General features: G+C 40.2%; 1 protein-coding gene across 1 annotated transcript in view; it reads left to right on the top strand.

The window, feature by feature from the left end:
- Dnah11 (dynein axonemal heavy chain 11) overlaps nucleotides 1–21,104 on the top strand; it is a 381,221-nt gene that overhangs the window by 151,952 nt on the left and 208,165 nt on the right. Inside the window, exons 35-40 of the mRNA XM_029567531.1 lie at nucleotides 4,245–4,361; nucleotides 10,169–10,307; nucleotides 14,164–14,256; nucleotides 15,647–15,841; nucleotides 16,943–17,020; nucleotides 18,960–19,092. Coding sequence (XP_029423391.1) covers nucleotides 4,245–4,361; nucleotides 10,169–10,307; nucleotides 14,164–14,256; nucleotides 15,647–15,841; nucleotides 16,943–17,020; nucleotides 18,960–19,092 — 755 coding nt within the window. The remainder of the gene's footprint in view (nucleotides 1–4,244; nucleotides 4,362–10,168; nucleotides 10,308–14,163; nucleotides 14,257–15,646; nucleotides 15,842–16,942; nucleotides 17,021–18,959; nucleotides 19,093–21,104) is intronic.

Genomic DNA, 21,104 nt, shown 5'->3' on the forward strand with positions numbered 1-21,104 from the left:
CTGAGGCTTTCCTCTTTCCTTTTCATTATTTTTTTAAAAACTTTTGAGAATTTGGTGTCTGAGTATACTGTATTTACATCATTTCCTCTCCCCCCTCCAACATCTCCCATGTCTCCCCACTCTGACTTAAAGTCATGACCTTATTCTATAATTATTATTGTTTCATACACACACACACACACACACACACATACACACACACACACAAAACTTACTGAGTCCAATTAGTGTTACCCATACATACATGTGTCTAGGGCTGACCACTTGGGAACTTGGGATTGGATAGATAACCTATCAGGGGGCTCATCTCTGAAGAAAACTGATTCTCCCTCCCTCAGCAGCCATTGCTTGCATTGCTTGCCTTGTGAAGTTTTCCCCATCTACACTGGCATGTGGACTGGTATGGTAACTGTGCAGGTCTTGTACAGGCAACAATATTGTTGAGATTTCATGGGTGCAACTTCCCTGCTACATCTAGAAGATAATGTCTAGGCCTCCTGGTCTTCTGGTTCTTATCTTCCCACCCTTCTCCCACAGTGCACAAGTGATCTTACCTTTGCAGTACATTTCCATCCTACCTCTCTGTGTCTCATGAAATGAATAAAGTAAGAGGATAGCTAATTTTGAGTTGTGATTATTTTTATTACTGATTTTGTGTTGAATATAGCAAAGCCAGGCTGCGTTACTTTAATCACTAAATGCACATCTATGATGCTGAGTCCCAATGAGGTTTCAGTCCTCAGCTTTCTTGACCTCCTGGCAGGGCTATTTCCTACTGCTGGGCATGCTTGCTTCATGCAGTGTGTAAGCCATCCCTGCTCCCACTTTCATCTTGCATCACAGCTACTGCATTCTGGTTTCTTCTCACTTGTAAAGAATACTACCTATCTTAAAGATCTCTGTGGTGATTAATGGAAGGTACTTAGACAAGGTTCTAGTACCTGAGGCACTAATGTTGGATATCACAGGCTCAGTCCTTAGAGTTCTTTTCTCTGTCTCTATTTTCTCCCTTTGTGATTTTATCCAGCACCTTAACTTTTTTTTTGTTTGTTGTTTTTGTTTTTGTTTTTTTGAGACAGAGTCTCCCTGTAGCCCCAGCTGTCCTGGAACTCACTATGTAGACCAGGCTGGCCTTGAACTCACAGAGATCCACCTGCCTCTGCCTCCCAAGTGCTGGGACTATAGGCGTGCACCACCACACCCTAGCTTTTTTAAATCTCCATGCTACTGACTCCCAGGTGTCTAGACTTCCTGTCCTCTCATCTTTAGGCTTCTGGGCTGCCTATGGGAAACTAAAGAATTCACCTGAGGTCTTCTAAGCCTCTCCTACTTAATATATCCCACATCAAAGTCCTGATTCTTTCATCAACACATGCTTTTTCTTTTTTTTTTCTTATAAATTTTATTTATTATTTCTATTTTATGTGTATGAGCATATTGCCTGCATGTAGATAAATGCATTCGTGATGTGCAATGCCCTCGGAGGTCAGAAGAGGCTGTCAGATCCCTTAGGACTAGAGTTACAGACAGTTGTTAGCTGCTATGTGGGTGCTGGGATTCGAACCTGGGTCTTCTGCAAGAACAACCAGTGTTCTTAACTGCTGAGCCATCTCTCCAGCCCGAATACATGCTTTTTCATATCCCATTACAATGGGTGATACCTTCACATTCTTCCAGTAACTGGGAACAAAATTTTCCAGAATCATCTGAAATCCAAACACTTCTTTCCATGATGTCACATACCAAAAGCCAAAATAATTAAGAGCACTGGCTACTCTTGCTGAGGATCCAGGTTCAATTCCTAGCACCCATATGGTGGTTAATAACCATCCATAACTCCAGTTCCAGGGGAGTCTGACACCCTTATCTGTTTGCCATAGGTATTACACTACATGGGTACACTCACATGCATACAGGCAATACACTCATGTACATAAAATAAAAATAAATATTTGGGGCTGGAGAGATGGCTCAGTAGTTAAGAGCACTAGTTTCTCTTGTGGGAAAACCTGGGTTCAAATCCCATCACCCACATGGGGGCTAACAACCTCTGTAACTCTAGCTCCAAGGGATCCAACATCCTCTTCTGGCCTCCACTGGCACTGCATGACATGGGTGCACTTACATACATGCAGGCCTAACATTCATACACATAAAATAAAAAGAAATTTTTTAAAAAATTCAAAAGGCAAAACACAGGGCTGGAGAGTTGGCTCAGCAGTTAAGAGCACTGACTGCTCTTGCAAAGGACCCAGGTTTGATTCCCAGCACCCACATGGTGGCTATGAACTGTCCTTAACTCCAGTTCCAGGGGACTCTGAAGCCCTCTCTGACATCTGCAGCATTGCACGACACAGGTGCACTCACATACATGCAGGCGATACACTTATACACATAAAATAAAAATAACATTTTTTTTTAAAAGGCAAAACACAACAAGCACTTAGGGTTTGATGGCTAAAGCTGAAGAATAAGCAAATCTGTTCTCTTGGTAACTTCCTCTCCTCTCTCTTCCTCTCTTCTCTCTCTCATTCTCTCTCTCCTCTCTCTCTCTCTCTCCCTGCCTCTCCTTCTCGATACACACACACACACACACACATGCACGCACCCACAGACGCTGAGTACAAGTTCTAGAAGTTTCCAATTTGTCAGGGATACACCTGAATGTTTCCACCTTTTAGAAAACCTCAGTCTTTATTCCATACAGTTCTGAGGCTCAACCTCCTATATCCAAATGTCTGTTGCCTTGCTTGCCCTGCCTCTAATGCCACATTAGAGAAGTTCAGTTCTTGTCTCTTTGATCCCCAGCCATATTGTATTTGGCTTTTAGTCGGAATTGTATTATGAGATGAAACCCAGATGCCATTTGAGGCCATCCTTTGTTATGCAGATTTATGTAACCCAGTCATAAAATGATGTTTGAAAATTCCCAGGCACAGTTGGTGGTAGCTCTGTCTGCATGTCCGATCCTTAGGCTGGCTCTTTGGCAGCTGCAAGGCTCCTTCATGATCTCATGAGATGATTAAAATCATTTTACCCTAGAGGACCTAAGAGATGGAACCATGCTTGACCACAAAGCCTCCCAGTACCTTCTGGTTCCACCTGCTGGAGGCTCCTGTTTTTGGGTGGTGGCTGTTTATGTGGGGAGAATTAATCATGTCCACTACAGCAGCGTCCACCTCTCTTCTTCGAGCACCCTGCTAGCCATGCCTGCCTTCCCTTGTTTGGCAGTCTGGGAAATCATAGTTTTTCCATTTTGACCTAGACTGCTAAAAAAATCCACCTGCTGTTAGCTACCTGGTATCTCCAGCACTGACAGTCCTCTGCATTCATGTGTCTGCCCTCCCTGTTCTGAGACACAGTGTCAGTCCACCCATTTCCCCCAAGAGATCTTGCTGACGCCACCTTACATTTTGTCTCTTTGGTCCCTTCTGAAACCTGCTTGTACCTGCCTTTTTCCTGGCTCCTGCTGCCTGCTACACTTCATTGCCCTGGTCATTTAACAGTCTAACCAGACCCTAATAATTGCTTTTTCTGAAAAATCATTGCTTTTGCCCAGCTTTGACGTGGTAGTGATAGCAGTAGTTGTAGCTAAGTACTCACTGGGTCCCAGCATCTGTATTCCTGATTTTTCAAATCCTCCTATAATCTAATAAGGTAAGTACGGTCATTCTCTTTTTTTATTAGCAGGGGAAAGTGGAACATAGAGAGGGTAATTAGCATGTCTAAAGTGACATAGATGGACTGTGAACTTGGAGTCTGGCTCCAGAGCCCGCTGTCCTGACAACTGAACTGCGCTTCTGTTCAGAAGTGCTTAGTAGACACTCACTGAATGAACAGGAGGGAGGGCAAGTAGATTAGCAAATAGATGGCAACTGAACAGTGAGTCCCCTTCTCCTCTTAGCACAGACTTTCTTGATCTACTTAATATCCCATTCAAGAAATTGAAGGCAAAAATGTCATCACCTTTCTCTCAGTGTTAAGTAGTCAAGGCTTCATGTTTACTGGCCATGCAAAATTAAAAAAGGAATGCTTCCAATATTGTGATTCTTGAGGAAAGGACTGTATTTTTAATAAACATGCTTCAAAATATTCAAAATATGTATGCTTATCAATCTTCAAGAAATTACCCAGGATAAACAGTTTCCTAATAAGAATTTGCATTTTGCAGTGGCTTGCATTTGTCACTGTGCATTTGTATTCAGTAAACACATTTAATTCAGTCATCGCTCTCTTTATGGTAGATTTGTATTTCTCGGAGAGATGATCACACTGAAGCCGTCAGTGGGAATATTTATTACTATGAACCCAGGATATGCTGGTCGGACCGAATTGCCAGAAAATCTAAAGGCTCTTTTCAGGCAAGTGCTATGCCTTGCAGCTGCATCTGGTGCGCTCATGCCACCTAACGTTGGTTTGCTCTGATAACGTGATTCATTTTACCAGAGAATTCCTATGAAAACTGACTTCTTTATACAGATAATCCCATGATAAATTCACCCTTGTGAATTATGGAAACAGCATGCAAATCAGTATGTAAAAATTATATAAATTTAAGTAGTTAATATTAGCTTGTTATGATGCTTTGTTATAAACACATTTTTTAGCAAATTAGGACATCTTTGGAAAATAAAGGAAAGAATAAAGAAAAGTTATATCACCACACAGAAATAATGACTGCTATATCATTTCTAATCTCTTTTATAATTTATATTTTATGAAATTAAGATATACTAGGCATGGTTTTTATTTAGTTTTGTTCATTTAATATTTTGACATATATATTTTATCATGTTATTGAGAATGCTTCAGAAATATATTTTATCATTTTATGTAACTCCAGAATCATCTCTCTCAAGGCTTATCCATATTTTCTTCATCATCCATTATTTTTTATATGCAGGGCTTGTTTTTTATGATAATAAAATAGCAAGCCATAAACAGCTATCTCTATGAAAAATTATTCTTGTTTCTGGGCACTGTCCGCAGAAAAAATTCCTTGTGTGTATGTGATAAGTGTGTGTGCATCTGTGTATGTGCAGTGCTTGTGCGTGTGGAGGCCAAAGGATGGCATTTGGTGTCTTCCCCAGTTGCTCTCCACTTAATTTTTCGAGGCAAGGTCTGTCACTGTACTTGGAGCTCATCAATTCAGCCATCAAGCCCCAGGGATTCTCCTGTCTCCACTGCCCAAGCACTGGGATTACAAGTATGTGCCACTATACCTGGCTTTTACATGGATGCTGGAGATTGAACTCGGGTCCTTGTGCTTGTGCAACAAACATGTTTGATTGTACTACCCTCCTCCCCTTCCCAACTCCAGAATAGATACTTAAAGGTAGAATAACCAGGTGATGATTAAAATGTATTGCTGATCTGCTTTCCAGAAACTCTCTGCTAATGTATACACCGCCAGCAGTCTATAGGAGACCCTACATGTCTGCCTCCAGTACGACTTAGGATCCAGTCACCTTTGGCATTACTTCCTTCATGAATAATATGCTGCAATGGCATGCTTCCATTTAAAACACTATAGAAGTCAAAATATAGAAGATAGGTCCCGTGCTCTCAGAAGTCTTCTTGTACTGCTTTGAAGCTAACCCCCTCTGTTCCACATGAATTCTCTGTGATTATAGATTAAATTTATCTTTCTTGGAGTTTGTGTAAATCCCATCTTCTTACATTATGGGTTGTGATCCCATATGGAGTCAAGTAACTAAATGCACGTGCACGCGCGCGCACACACACACACACACACACACACACACACACACACACGTTTGGCACTTAATGCTTTTGGGGACCTCTCTCCAGCTGATCCATAGTTTCCTGAGTATCCTGGCTTGGCTTGGGAATTTCTAAAATGGCCCTAAGCATCCTTTTGCCACTTTTGTGTTCACAAAGCAGCATCTCAACGTTGATGATTATAAAAATCAAAATATTGGTCAATATTTTTACTTTTCAGTATCAAATAGCCAAAATTCAATTCTTTGTGTAAAATAATTAAGTTCATACATTTCATTGGCATGTGAATTTGCTTTCATCTTTGATAAAAGGTAAAATTATATATACACACACCAAAGAATTGTTTTACAATCTTTCTTTATGATTTGTTATCAGTCAATGTTTTATTTGTATATCTATATATATCATATATCAGTATCATCTAAAACGTTCTTGGGCAAAAAGATCGCAAATAGGAAAAGCTTAGAAAAGTCTGTGGAGATGAAGCCAGAGTGTGTGTCCTTACCTCTGCCTGGCATCATTATCTGTTTTGATATTCATCCAAGTTGTTTCACTCATCAGGGGTCTATTGCCTTTAGTCACTGATTAGTATTCTGTTGTATAGATATATCACAACTTGTTCGTCCATTCACCAGTTGATGAGCATTTGCATTGTTTCCAATTATGGGCTATTATGAATAAAGCTGCTGTGAACATCTATGTAAGTCTTTGCATGAACACATTTTTATTCCTTTCAGCTGTGTAGCTAAGAATGGAATTGCTTGTCACGTGGCAAATGCATGTTTCACTTAGGAAAAAGTGTGATCTCATTGCTAAAGCTACTGCACTTTTACACTTTAATTATTAATGTGTGAGAATTTCCGTTGTTTTATGTTCTTGTCAAAATCTGGCATTGCTGGTCTTCTTAGCTTTAACTGATCTGATAGATGCATAGTAGTGCATCATTACGGGTTTACTTTGTATTTCCATGAATGCTCGTGATGCTGAGTATTTCTTCCTGTTCTTATTGGTCATCCCCATATTATTGTGTGTGAAATACTGTATTGTGCATACAGTTCCTTTACTAGATACATACAGTGCAAAGGTTATCTCTTTATTTTATAGCTTGACTTTTTGTAGTATCAGTGGTGGTCAATCAAAGACAGAAGCTTCAACTTTCATGACCTGTAATTCATCCATTTGTCTTGGCTTTCTAATATTCTATCCAAGAAAGTTTACTTAGCCAATGCCTGCAAATTTTTTAAGTATTCTTTTTTTTCACAGTGTTTTTTTCCTTATAGTTTTTTTCTATTACTCTGCTTATTTACTGAACCATATTAATTGATTTGTAATAGCCAAACAACCCCTTAATCCTTCACTCCTGGGACAAACCCCACTTCCTTAGGAAGTATTATTTTTGTATGTATTATTAAATTCAATACACTGCTCTTTTGTTATGGGTTTTTAAATATCTGTTCCATGAGGGATATCAGTTTGTAGTGTTCTTTTTTATAATCTTTTTCTAGTTTTGGCATGAAAATAATGTTCACATCATGACATTAGGTGGCAGGTGTTCTCTGTTTTCATAAGATTTTGTATAGGATTGCTATTATTATTCCTAAAGTATTCGATAGAATTAATCAGGACATGACCTGGACCTAGATTTTCCTTCATGGACCTCTTTTTAGTAATTAATTTCTTTAATAGATATGAAGTTATTGAGAATTTACTTCTCCTTGAATTAATTTTGATGATCTACATCTTTTAAGGACTCTATCCATGTAATGTCAGTATATATGTACTTCATCATGGTTTTTATTATCATATTTTTTTCAGTAATAATGTCCTGAATTCTATGCCTGATAGGGATAATTCATGTGTTCTTCCTCTTTTCCCTGAAGGATAAGCTAAGGGTTTAGTAGTTTACTTTTTAGAAGTTCCTTAGCATTGGTGGTTGCCGTCTTCAGCTGCTCAGCATGCCTTCAGCACGCCTTCAAAAGAATAAAATGTCTCTTTACATACATTATAAGAACCTCTATAGTTTTTAGTGTGATTTCTTTTAATTCTTTTACATTTAAAATATGCTATCCATCCATTTCTATATTTAACCATATTTCATTTACATTTTCTTCTAATTTTTATGGAATTACTTTTTAAATGTAATTCATCTAATGAGAACTTTGGTAGGTAATAGAAATGAGTATTTAATTCTTTTCCCTAATAGTCATCAAATATTCTAACATCCCATATTGAATGTTTTTCTTTCTTCATAATAACAGCTTTCTCTAGCATAGTAATTTTATGTCTAATTTTCTTGAAGAACTCCTAGCTGGAGAATAACTGCCCTGGCAGTGAATGTAATGATTACAGAACAGTTTTGTTTGAGAATTGTATACCGTCTTCAATGTTTTTACATTTCTGACATAATTTATCTCGTGTACTTTTTTTCAGTTTGGTCTCAAATTTTTAAATTGCTTTGACATTTTCATAAATGTTGTCTAATGACTAAGTACAGCTTCATTTGTGTTATGTTGTTACCTGTGTCAGGGGAGTCTGGAGGAAGCAGGTCTTATATCTGAATGGGGCAGTGTGGTTTGGCCCTAAAGGTCTCCACATTCCACCACTTATCAACAATAATGTGACCTACAGTGTATGTTGAAACTTCTGGGGGCATCCATGAGCCTGTACCTCTGTAAAAGACAGACGTGAAGAGTAGACAGATTTTAAGTTGTGAGAATTAAATGGGAGAGGGCAGGAGAAGCATTTGACTTCCCATAGTGCATGATATAAGTGTTCAGTAAATATTAGCATCTACGGCTAGGGATGTAGCTCATGTTAGACAGTGATGCTTAGCATGTGCTAGGCCCAGGGTTCAGTTCCCAGCACCGTAAATGGATGTTAAAGATTTAAAAGGAGGAGAAAGGAAGAAACAACAGATGGTAACTGGGTTGGAGAAGAAAGACAAAATACTGTGTATCCACCCCACACATGGCTTGGAATTAGACTATTTCGAAGAGTATAAATGGCATAATTAAATCCATTGTTTTGTATACTAACTAAAAAGTTAATAAAAGAACTCTTCTCTGTATTAATCTATGTGTAAATAAGTGTGCACAGTCCTTTCTCTTCCTTGCTTTTCATTTTTAGTTCTGTTGTACAATGAGTAGTAAATGTACGAGGCTTATGTATTCATTTGCTTTCATTCCCTTTGTACTTGAGTGGAAATTGTTTTTTACTGTTGCTGTCACTGGCACTTGCCTTGAAAGACAACTCTTTGGAAACATTCTTACATAAAAAGATGAATTTGAAACTATGTTTTTCTTTTAAAAATATTTAATTTTTTAATTTTATTTTATGTGTATGAGTGTATTGTCTGCATGTACATAAGTGCACCCATGGCATGCAATGCCCTCAGTGGTCAGAAGAGGGCATCACGTCCCCTGGAATTGGAGTTAGGACTGTTGTTAACCACCATGTGGGTGCTGGAAACTGAACCTGGGTCCTAAGTAAGAGCAGCCAGTACTCTTAACTGCTAAGCCATCTTTCCAGCCCCGAAACTATGTTTTTCTAAATTTTCATCCACAAAACTCCTCCCCACAGGCCCCAGGCAGTACTGTGCTTGAGCTGACTGATACACACTTTTGAGAGCCAATGATTAAATGTTCGTGAATTTTGTGAACTGGTTGTTAAGCACAGCCCCTAGTGGAAACGAAAATATTTTCATTAAATAAATTACAGCAAAGGTGATTAATACTCAAAACTCATAACTTCATCATCTTAATACTCAAAACTCATAACTTCATCTTTTGCTGTACTGATGCTCTGTCTGGTATATCTCTACGGTGCTGCTCCACGGCCTAGTTCTTCCTAGCTCCACATATAAGTGATGGCTGGACACTTAAGCAGCCATGAACAAAGGGTTTATTTCATGGAAGTCAGCAGATGCTGTTTTCTGGACTGCTTGTGCTCAGCCTTCACCCCCACACTGCTAGCCACAGCTAAAGGCTGGCCTCTAACGCACAGCATCACTGTTCCTCTCCTTGCAGGGAATACATTAATGCTGGAGGATGAGAGCCTGGGGTGCAGCCCCATGGCAGAGAACAGGCTTACTGTACTTGTGCCCTGAGTTCAATCCCCAGCACCAACAAGCAAACAATTACAAACTCCAAACAGGGAAAAAAGAAGTTAATGTAACATCATAAGCCTGCATTGTCTAGGAACTTGCCTACCCAGGCTTCTGCCATTTCCACTGTTTCATCCTCTCCTAAGTGTCCAGTGGACATGTTTTAGTTGAACTGAAGGGTCTTGTTAGCTGTGATTGACAGAGGCAATTATGACCTGCTTCGAAGTGGTGAGACTGTTGGTACAGACTAATCCCTTGATTTAAGCAATTTGTAATACATGACCTTACCACATTTTAAAATGAAATCTCCTATTTACCCATCAGACCCTGCGCTATGGTGGCCCCCGACATCGAGCTGATCTGTGAAATCATGTTAGTGGCAGAAGGGTTTGTGGACGCGCGTTCATTGGCCCGGAAGTTCATTTCACTGTACACGCTCTGCAAGGAGCTCCTGTCCAAGCAGGTGAGGACTCTGCTGCATTTCCTTTGTTTTCACGTTCTATTAAAAGAGCTTATATATATATGGATACTGGATAATTTTGCATCTAAATGACATTTAGGAATGATTTTGTATTTTCCACAGGATTTTGAAAGTGTGTATTTTACAAATCTTTTTTGCTGATTAAATTTGAGACCCTTAATGTGCTAACATCTTGTACTTTATACAGCTATTTTTACCAATGTGATGTATGATTTTCTCTAAGCATCATTGATACTAGAATTATAGAGGACATTTCACTTGCCTCCATTTCTTGGTGAAAATGTTTTCTAGTGGGAGAAGTCAAGAAAGTTCAAAAGAGTAAGGTGAAGATAGTTTTCTGAAAAACATCCTAGAAATGTTTTTTTCTCCATTGTTGCTAATCTTTTATTTGAAGATATGCTGGGACTGGGCTTTATTTTTTTTGTTTTGTTTTGTTTTTTGTGCTTTTGTTCTATAATTCTCTAGTCTGTGAAATAGGTTAAATTTACCTACTTTCCACTCTCACTGTAGGCTTCCTGCAGGTTTGTTGAAGTTGCTGATGTGCCACAAAAAAATACGTGTCTGCTCGAGTAGTTTTTTTAATTTTTAAAATATTTTCTTTATCGTTTGTATTTTATGTGTATTGCCTGCATGTAGGCATTACACGGGTAAGTGCACCCATGTTGTGCAATGCCCATGGAGGACAGAAGAGACTGTCGGATCCCCTAGAACTGGAGTTACGGACAGTTGTTAGCTGCCGTGTGGGTGCTGGGATTTGAACCCAGGTCTTCTGCAAGAACAGCCAGTGTTCTTAACATCTGAGCCATCTCTCCAGCCTGGGTATTTTTTTATATAGCTTTGTGATCACCTTTGGTCTTTTCATGATCTTTCATTAATTCCCTGTGACATTAGTTTGCAGCTGTTACATAACAGGGATATTAAAATATCAGTTTTTAGCCATGCAGATAATCTGTGTTGCCCAGTGTATTCATTTTAGCCTGCCCACTGTTAGGGTGAAATATGGAACCTGAGAGATAAAGTTGTACTGCCCTCTCTACTGTGAGCTTGCATCTAGGGGAAAAAATTGGGACATTTAATAGCATGGGAAAGCCTTGTACAGCATTATTGAATGCGAAAGCAGCATGCTAGACTCAGCATAGATCTCTTACTGTTCATGTGTCATACTTTATTATGTGTTCTCTTTATATATGGAATGGCTAGAAAAAGTCATGATATTTGACAGTTGTTACTGGAGAGTAAGACTATTGCTATTTCCATTTTCCTTTATAATCTTGAAATCTTTTAAAACATAAAATTTCATTTGAAATTTATAATGAGAAAAATTCTATTTCCTAGGGAAAATGGAATTGCAACCATGTCCACTGCCAGTAGTGATGGTTAAACATTTGGTGACGGTCTACTGTACCCAAGTGGTATGCTTATTGTGGACAGGGACAGAAGGGTAGGATAGAAAAAATGAAACAAATACCCACATTTCTGACTTTAACAAACTGGGAGATTCAGTTGTATGAAATAAAAATGGGAATAAAATAGAAACTAAAAGGACCAGCAGAGTCCTCAAGGAGCAAAAAAGCCAGTATTTGTTGAATGGATGCCATTTATGGTGTTTTGTTTTGTTTTGAGATAATGCCTTACCCTGGAGCTCAGGCTGGCCTTGAACTCATTATTTGTCAGACTAACCTCAGTCTCACAGCAATCCTCCTGCCTCAACCTTCTGAGTACTGTGATTACAGGTATGTACCACCATACCCAGCTCCAAGTGTTATGTTTTAGAATGTCAAGACTCCAAGTTTGGTAGTACCGGTCCTACTGAGGGATGAGAAAACTATAAGAAATAACCTAAGATCCTTAGCCAACAAATGATGGGGACCTGATGTAGATGTTTATTTCTAATCTTGTCTAGGATACCAGCTGCCAAATACAAGAGGAAGGCTGGGGAACAAGGTAGAACAAGAGAACAGAGTTCTTGAACTGAGAAAGATATTCTGAACAATATGAGAAAAAGAAAATCTGGTAGGACAGGAGAGCTGAGTTAGAAACACAGTTCAGAGATGGTTCTGAGCTACAGGGATGGCTTTGAAAGAAGAGTCAGCAAATGATTCTGAGGAAAGGAATAAAATTAGAAGAAAGTAGAAAATGTAAAGTTTTATCAGAGTTCTTTAAAATCAGTGTTCATTGAATGGTATAAGAAAACGTGAGTGTAATATTTAGGTGTAGTCTATTGAGTATAATATTCAGGGGATCACAAAGAGCTCTGACTCTCCTGCTAGACCCTCTTCTCCATCCTCTCCTTTGGCATCGTTTCTGCAGGGATTGGCCCCATCCAGTCTCTGTGCCTCCAGAAACCACCTTGCCTCTCTTTCCTTCCCCATCCTTAGTTGACTTTCATACCAGTGACTTTCAAATGACTTCTTCTATGACCCATGATTTAAAACACTTTTCTATTGTATGTGCGCACCCATATCCATGCACAACTGAACCAAAAATTTCACCAAACAATCCTGACCCTTACCTGTATCACACTCTGGTGTTTTTTTTTTTTAAATTCTGTTCTCCTCTATTTTATTACAAACAGAAATGATGGCCACAACCTATTAATTTGATTTTATTATCCACCAATGGATGAAATGGCATGACCATACCATATCACTGCCCACATGCATTGGTTCCCACATTAGCTATTTAATCCTGCAACCACTTATAAAATAGATGACTGCTTCTATCTTCCTCTTTGTAGATGCTGCTTCTGAGGCTTGCAGAGGAGAGGTGACCTGCCTGAAGGCATGGCTGAGAAACATTTGGGAAAAGGGTTGTGGATGGGGTTGGGGGTGGGTGCAAGACCAGTCACCCAAAGTCAATCACTTTTGAATCAGGTTCATTCAGTATATCTTTACTGAGCACCAACCCTCTACCAGACTTCGTTGCTGGGACTCAGAAGACCAAAGGAAACAGAAAGCATCATTATCTCCCCCCAAAGTGGGATTCACTGGGGATGATACGGGGGTATCAGAGAAGTGTTGATTCGTCATAGAACTTTAGCAATATGATTTTTATTGAATTTAATGCCGTCATCAGATCAGGGTTGTCTAAGTGATTGAGATGGTAATTAGGGTGGCTAGATGTTGAAGGCTGGGAATGGGCACATGGCTGGAACAAAACTCACAGGGTAGAAGGGAACAAATGGACCAGTCATTGTTCTGATCCAGCAACTTGATCAAGGGAAAAAAGCAGGGGAGGGAGGTGAAGCCCTGGGCAGAAGCTACAAGTAAATGCTATAGAAAGAAAAGATTTTCTGAGAGAAGCTAGAGAATGGTTGAAAGAAACATGACACATCTCAGGAACAAGACTTTTACAAAACCTATACAAGGTCAAGCTAGCCAAAATCCCAGGTGGATGACCTCCGGCCCCACCTCTCATTAAGGAGCTACTAGCACTGGATAGTTGCCTGGGGAGGGAGAATCAATTTTATTTTGAGGATGTGGCCACTGCTAGGTTGCCCATGTTCCAGGGATGGTCCTATACCCATGCATGTAGAGACAATATTGGCTGGACTTGGTGGGTTATAAAAGAAAAGGTGTGAAGTTGGGAGGAGGCACGATGGGTTGAAAGTGACATGGGCTCAGAGGGGATGGGGGCACATATGGTCATATTTCATTGTATGCCTGTATGAAAGTCTCAAAAATTAAAAATTAAAGATCTGTATTATTTAATTTCAGAATTAACTATTTTCAATCACCAAAATGTATATTTATCTAAACTCTTTTAGTTTCCAATTTTAACATCTGGAATGAGCATCTCATGCAGCTCTTGAGAGAATGTACTTATGCTTTGGTTTTAGGATCATTATGACTGGGGACTTCGTGCTATTAAATCTGTCTTGGTTGTTGCTGGCTCCCTGAAACGAAGAGATAAAAATAGACCTGAAGACCAGGTACTGCAGTGCCAAATGGTTTTTGTGGAATGAATAAATAGCTTCAGATGGATGGAAGTATATACCTGGCTGGGGCGCACACACAGCTCAACTTCTAAAACATCTGTGCTTAAGGCAGGGTATTTTTAAGGACTGGCATTTCTTGGAAGCAGTCACAAGTATCCTTGTGACACAGTACAGAGATAGGAATCTGGGAAAGAAAATGTGATTTTTATATGAGCCTTTGAAATATCAACCATGATAAGTATTAGACAGATATAAAAAAAATAATTCAGCAATCACCAATTTCTTTTGAGGGACATTTAGTTGGGATATTGATTTTGAAAAGTCAATGAACATACAGTCTAATGAGGGAAAGGACATCCATCGCCTGGGATATCTGTAAGATGGGCGTGAAGTGAAGAGGTCACCTGACACAGTGAGCTGTTGAGAGGCTGTACAGAGTCTCTAGGGAAATGTTCTGTATGTCTACGTAGACAGAAAAGGTAACTGCACAGCACACATCTCCCCTATTTAAGGAGTACTGACAGTGAGTGGTGTGCAACACTATGTATATACGCAGTGTAGTTTGAATCACAGGAAAAAAACAGGTCCATTCAGTAAGCTCTTTTTATGTTAAGGGTATTATATTTTTAAAATTGGCTAATGTTCTCTTCTTGGTCTCCACTCAATTTGCCCTCTGTGGTGACTGTTGATCTATGGTGACTGTTGACCTGTGGTGACTGTTGATGGAAGGGTCAGCTCTCTATATACAATTTATTCTGTTGTTTGAGTTACTGCTTTTAAAATCAAATATTCTCTTTAGTTTTTAGTCAATGTAAAACAAAAGTTCAAACTAAAAATGTGTACAGTTCTGATTTGGAGACTGCTGAGTACTTTGAGCAAAGTGAGCTGATGGCCAGTGCTCAACCTAGAATCTGAGTCTGGCCGTGGGAAGAGAAGGGCTGATCAGAACAGACCCCTGGCAGAGTGGGAGGGGCCTCCTTGCTCATCTTGTTCTGAGGCTTGTCTGTGGTCACTTTCCATACTCCCATTAGCCTCCAAACATCTACCTCCCTGAGGACAGGTCCTTACCCCAGCCAAGAACAGTGCTACCATCTAAGGCTTAGATACAAGGGCTAAAAATGAATGTTAGTTACGGTATTCATTAGACCTTGAACTGGCATTTTTAAATTGCATTTAATTTTAGATGGTACCTAACCTAAAAGTTACACATATCAGGGGTAATTCATGATGCTTTGATGTGGTATGTATTATGTAATGTTTAAGTCTATCTCCTCAAACATTGATCATTTGCTTGTGGTTTAATGCAGTCAGAATCCTTTCTTGTAGCTGTTTGAGGTGTATGGTGTTGGTCTTTTGATACCATGTCTTCTGTCCTCTTTCTGAGGTACTTATGCGAGCATTAAGGGACTTCAATATGCCTAAAATAGTAACAGATGACATCCCAGTGTTCCTGGGCCTTGTCAGTGACCTGTTTCCAGCCCTGGATGTTCCTCGGCAGAGGAAGCCACACTTTGAACAGATGGTCAAGCAGTCCACCCTGGAGCTCCGCCTGCAGCCGGAGGAGAGCTTCATCCTCAAAGTAACAAGAGCATTTACTGTTCATGGCAGGCATGGGATTTGCAATCCAAATAACTGCTTAAGTAATCCAAAACATTAATTTATATTACAGTGGCTTTAATATTATGTTATTAAATACTTCTAGGCATTTCATATGATAGTCAACTAAAGTAAATGGAAGTCAATTTTTTTGGTATTTAGGCCCTTTCGTTGAGAAGGTAAAAGTGTATAAATGACTGTCATGATTCTATATATAGTCAGATTTTTAATTCATTTAAAAATCTTTTTGGTGACATATACCAATATTTTATTTTATTTTATTTCTCGCTTCTCTCCATTGTAGAATACCAGAAGCAAAATCATTAGTATATGCTTATAGTGTGTAAGGGTTGGGGGGATGTCAGCATGCCTGAGAGGTACACAGGCAGATTCTCTATGACTTATGGAAGGCTGCGCCTAGGCAGGCTGTGTGGGGTCAGTGAATACATGAGCAACAATGCATAACAAGTCTGCATTTCAGGTACTTTATGGGATGTAAGTCATTACTCAGTTGTCAGTGATCTGTTCAAAACTTCATGAAAAATCATTTATTTTATAAGTAACTATCCCTGTCATGTACCAAGCACCACATAAAGTAATGAGTTTGAGTCTGGGGAGATGGTTCAGTGAGTATGAGTGCTTGCTGCCCAAGCATGAGGACCTGAATTTGAATCCCCGTATACCTACATAAAAGCCTGGCATGGCCACATATGTCTACAACCCCAGCATTGTGCAGCAGGAATAGGTGTATTCTGGCTTCATGGCCAGATTCCCTTGACCCTGTTTCAAGGGAAGAACATAGACAGTGCAGGACACCTGCTGTTTATCTCTGGCTTCTGCAAACATGCACACAGGCACATGCACCTGCACACACATGCACCCCCCATACACACACTCTCCACAAAGGATAACAATAAAGTAAAATAGCTTCACCCCACTTTTGCTTCTGCCTTCTACAATGTGTGCTTGTGTTCTGTTTTATTTCCCATGTCAGTGGGCCTGGCTAGGGTTGTAGGAGAGGAGAACTGGGTAATATGGGTCACCAAGTCAATAAAGGGCTTAGTGACCAACTGTCTGTGTGCAGGTTGTCCAGCTTGAAGAACTTCTGGCCGTGCGACACTCCATCTTTGTGGTTGGAAATGCAGGCACAGGGAAGAGTAAGGTATGCTAAATTTCTTGCACCTTTTAGCCTTGAGAGAATCTTCTCTTAGGGGGCATCTACTTCCAATGTTATTTATGTTTCCCTTCCATGAATCCCACCAAAAGTTTTGGTTAGAATCTGAAATTCTAATGTTGCTATGTGATCCATTGGTGCCGTTTCCTTTTATATTGGGTAAAAGAAGAGTACGAAACAGAATATTGCATTCACCGAGGAACACGCCAAATAGATGGCATTCTTCCCCTGTAATGCACACAGTCTTGCCTGGCTGCCTTCACAGGGGTAAGAGTGTTGAGCCTGGGGTGAGGTATCTGCCTGGCAGGCTTTGATGGGTTCTGCCCACATTTGTTCAAACTCCCTTCTTATCTCTTCTAGGTCATCACAGATTCTCCTTCCTGTATCATTAAGAAAAAAAAACACAAATATTTTCCTTCATTGTTCCTTTAGAAATAGAGCCATCCACAGGGCCAACACAAAGCTTGGAAAGAAAAGAAGGTGGTGGCTCCCACTTTTTTGAGGTCCCTATTATGTGCTGGGTTAGGTGCATTGTGTGTGATTTTCTCCACCATGATGATGTGCTGTGGGTGTTATTAAGCCCCATTTTTAGTTTGCGGCTTGATTTTGTTTGGCCTTCCTGACAGTCCTGGCAGCACACTTATTATCTTGGTTGGCAGACGGTGTATGCCGAGCTGCATGCCTTTCCATCCAGAATTCTTGGGTATAAACACACTTGGTGGCCAATAGCTAAAAATAATTGGAATGGGCATATGCGTTCTAGACCATGGCTGCACATAGGACTTGCCTGTCCTCAGAGCTGAATCCAAACGGGACAGTTGCTGAGGAAGGCTCTGTGTGGAGGTTTTGCTAGTGAAAAATGTAGTCATAGAATATTAAAACAGATTACTGATAGACCTATAATTATTTTGTTAGAGTAAGTTTCAGATGTAGGCCATGGTTCATGGAAGGATAAATTTAAATTCTGTAATTTCTAGTAGATTAATGGTTTCTAAAAATATAAGCTGCATATTCCTGAAACACTTCATTTCTTTCCTGTTGTCTTCACCTATTCTGTTCAATGTATTTAGGCAGAGGTCACCAGGACCGTGTTATTTGTCTATTTACCATTCTAATGTAGTAGACAACATTTACCAGTCCTTCAAAACTCCCCAGATTGGTGATGATAATACATATTCAAAACAAAAGCCTTGGCTTTTCAGTGGACACAGAAGGGCAATTAGGCAGGTATTTGGATCAGTTAATTAGCTATTTGCTGAGTGAGCATCGATTGTGTGAGTACTAGTGACATTAGACATGGGATTTTGTTTTATTTGAGGTGCTGTCCCCCGGGCATTTCCAGATGTTGGCAGCACCCCTAGCTCCTATCTACTAGAAGCCCAGTAGCACAGCAATCCTTTCCCCAAGGCAAGGCCACCTCCTGTGAAGACTCACTCACTGTCTTGAGGCCTTGAAGAATGTCCAGACCAGCAGCATTGGCATCTCTGAGCCCTTGTTGGAAATGCACACTATGGGTCCTCCCTCCCTCCTACTTATTGAGAAACTCTGAGAACGCCTCAACTACAAGTGTTGACACCCTCCAAGCAATTCTGAGATGGGCTAACTTATATTGGCAGGGTGATTTTAAACATACAAATGCTAATACACATGTACATGTAGTTAAAGATCCAAAACGATAAACCAACTTTCTCTGGTCTTGATGGCTCAGTGAATCGGGTGAACTGATTCTGTTACCCAAAGCACTCATGGGATTGTAATTTACAAGATGAGGTTGGAAGTGCTCCTGTGCTGGTCTTTCCCACTTTTTCCATCTTAGTACATACAGGCCATCTAGGAACAAACTGAGTAAGGAGGATGCTTCATGAATCTTTTGCTGCTTTTGGCCGACAAGTATTCGTTTTCTTGGCTCACTTCCTCTTCTGGGCAGATTTTGAGAACATTGAACCGAACATATGTTAACATGAACCAGAAACCTGTTTGGAGCGACTTAAACCCCAAAGCTGTGACAACAGATGAGCTCTTTGGTTTCATACATCATGCTACCCGAGAATGGAAAGATGGTAAGTAATAGTTCCCCCTTTGAAGTGCTAAAGAGCTCTTTTTCCTCTCTCTAGAAAGCCGTTTATCAGTCCAAGCCAATTTCAGTGATAGTCACAGATTTACTGTTTGTTGGTGTGATTGGAAGGAGAGCCGATCACAACAGCCTTTAGAACATATAAATTCAAGCAACGTTTACATAAGTGCTTGATTAGCACCCGGTGTGTCCAGGCTCGGAGCTGTGTGTTTTACCCACATCAGTTATGCCAGGGCTCCTTATAAATCAACGGAGAAATACAGGTGAATGCCTCAGAAGTATTTCCGAAGTTCCTGATGGAAGATACTGACTGAATTCAGACAGGCACTGTTGTGGTTATCAGGGACAGAAGGCAGTGGGGCACATGTCCTGCCCTGAAACTCTGAAATTGGGCTCACTTTGAGTTTAAGTTTGGGGTTTCAGAATATTTCAGATTTCTGAGTTTTGGATTAGTGATATTCAATTAGTGAAGCCAATACAAATATTCCAAGATCCCCAAAAGGCTGAAATCTAAAACGCTTCTAATCCCAAGCATTTTGGGCAAGGGATACGGCCTGTATGTGGAGATGAACAGATGCTTTTGTTAAAAGTCTTCGTAAGTTCCCACTACTAACCAATGCACTAACCTTGGTATAATCCTTGATGTCTTTCTCCCCCGAGTCCCTGAAATCCACTTCATATTAGATATTCTAGTCTTTATCTTTAAAATATATATTAGGGGGTCTGGAGAGATGGCTCAGCAGTTAAGAACACTGTTCTTGCAGAAGACCTGGGTTTGAATCCCAGCACCCACATGGCAACTAACAACTGTGGGTAACTCCAGTTCCAGGGGATCCAACAGCCTCTTCTGTCCTCCGTGGGCATTGCATGACATGGGTGCACTTACCTACATGCAGGCAATACATGCATACACATAAAATAAAAAATAATAAATAAAATATTTTAAAAAAATAAAATGTGTTAGGAAGTTGGGTGTGGTGACTGATACCTATAATCCCTGTACTCAGAAGGCTGAAGCAGGAGGATCACAATGAGTTCAAAGCCAGGCTATGCTACATAATGAGTTGCATGCCAGCCTGGGCTACAAGAGGGAGGTGTGAGAGAGACAGAGAGAGACAGGGAGACAGAGAAAAAGGAAGGGAAGGAAGGAGGGAATAAAGAAATAAAGGTATATAATGTGGCGGGGGGGCAGGTGTGTGCAGTGTGTGTTTCTAGTGTATCCACTGATGCCACATCAGCCCAAGCCCCATCTTGCTGGGCTCTCAAGTAGCCTGTTTTCTGTATAGATGTCAGAGCTCACTTCAGGATGCTGCTTCTTGGCTTTCAGCTTCCAGTGGATATCTGTACTGTAGGGTCCAGTAGTTTTTCATGGCCCACAGAACTAGTGACCTCATTTCCTACATACAGTCCTTCCAGGCTACAATGTCCTCTTTCCACTTCCTGCTGTTCCAACATCTTTTCCTCTCAGGCCTTGGCACTGGGTGCTGTACCACCCTGATACTGTTCCTCTGAGAGACTTCAAGGCTCACTTCCTTAGGTAAATCATGTGCCTTGCCAGGTGTCACGGAGAGAACCTTCCTAGGGCCTTGATCTGAAGTAGCACACACACACACACACACACACACACACACACACACACACACTTTGCCTCCTCTAACCTCCTATCTGTGTTCACTGTTTATTTCTGAGACAGTTTTTACTACCTTAGCTTGCAGTCTGTCTTTTTATGAAGGACTACAGCAGGAAGAAAGTCATTATTTATGTTGAAAATCTATAGAATGTTTGATTTTTAAAAATATTTTATTTATTATTTTTATTTTGTGTGTATGAGTGTATTGCCTGCCTGTATGTAAGTGCACCTTTGTCGTGTAATGCCTGAGGAGGTCAGAAGAAGGTGTTGGATCTCCTAGAGCTGGTGTTAGGGACAGTTGTTAGCTACCATGTGGGTGCTGGGACTCAAACCTGGGTCCTCTGCAAGAGCAGCCAGTGCTCTACACT

Source organism: Nannospalax galili, unplaced genomic scaffold (genome assembly GCF_000622305.1).
Source record: "Nannospalax galili isolate Female #2095 unplaced genomic scaffold, S.galili_v1.0 scaffold158, whole genome shotgun sequence".
NCBI classification, from domain to species: domain Eukaryota; kingdom Metazoa; phylum Chordata; class Mammalia; order Rodentia; family Spalacidae; genus Nannospalax; species Nannospalax galili.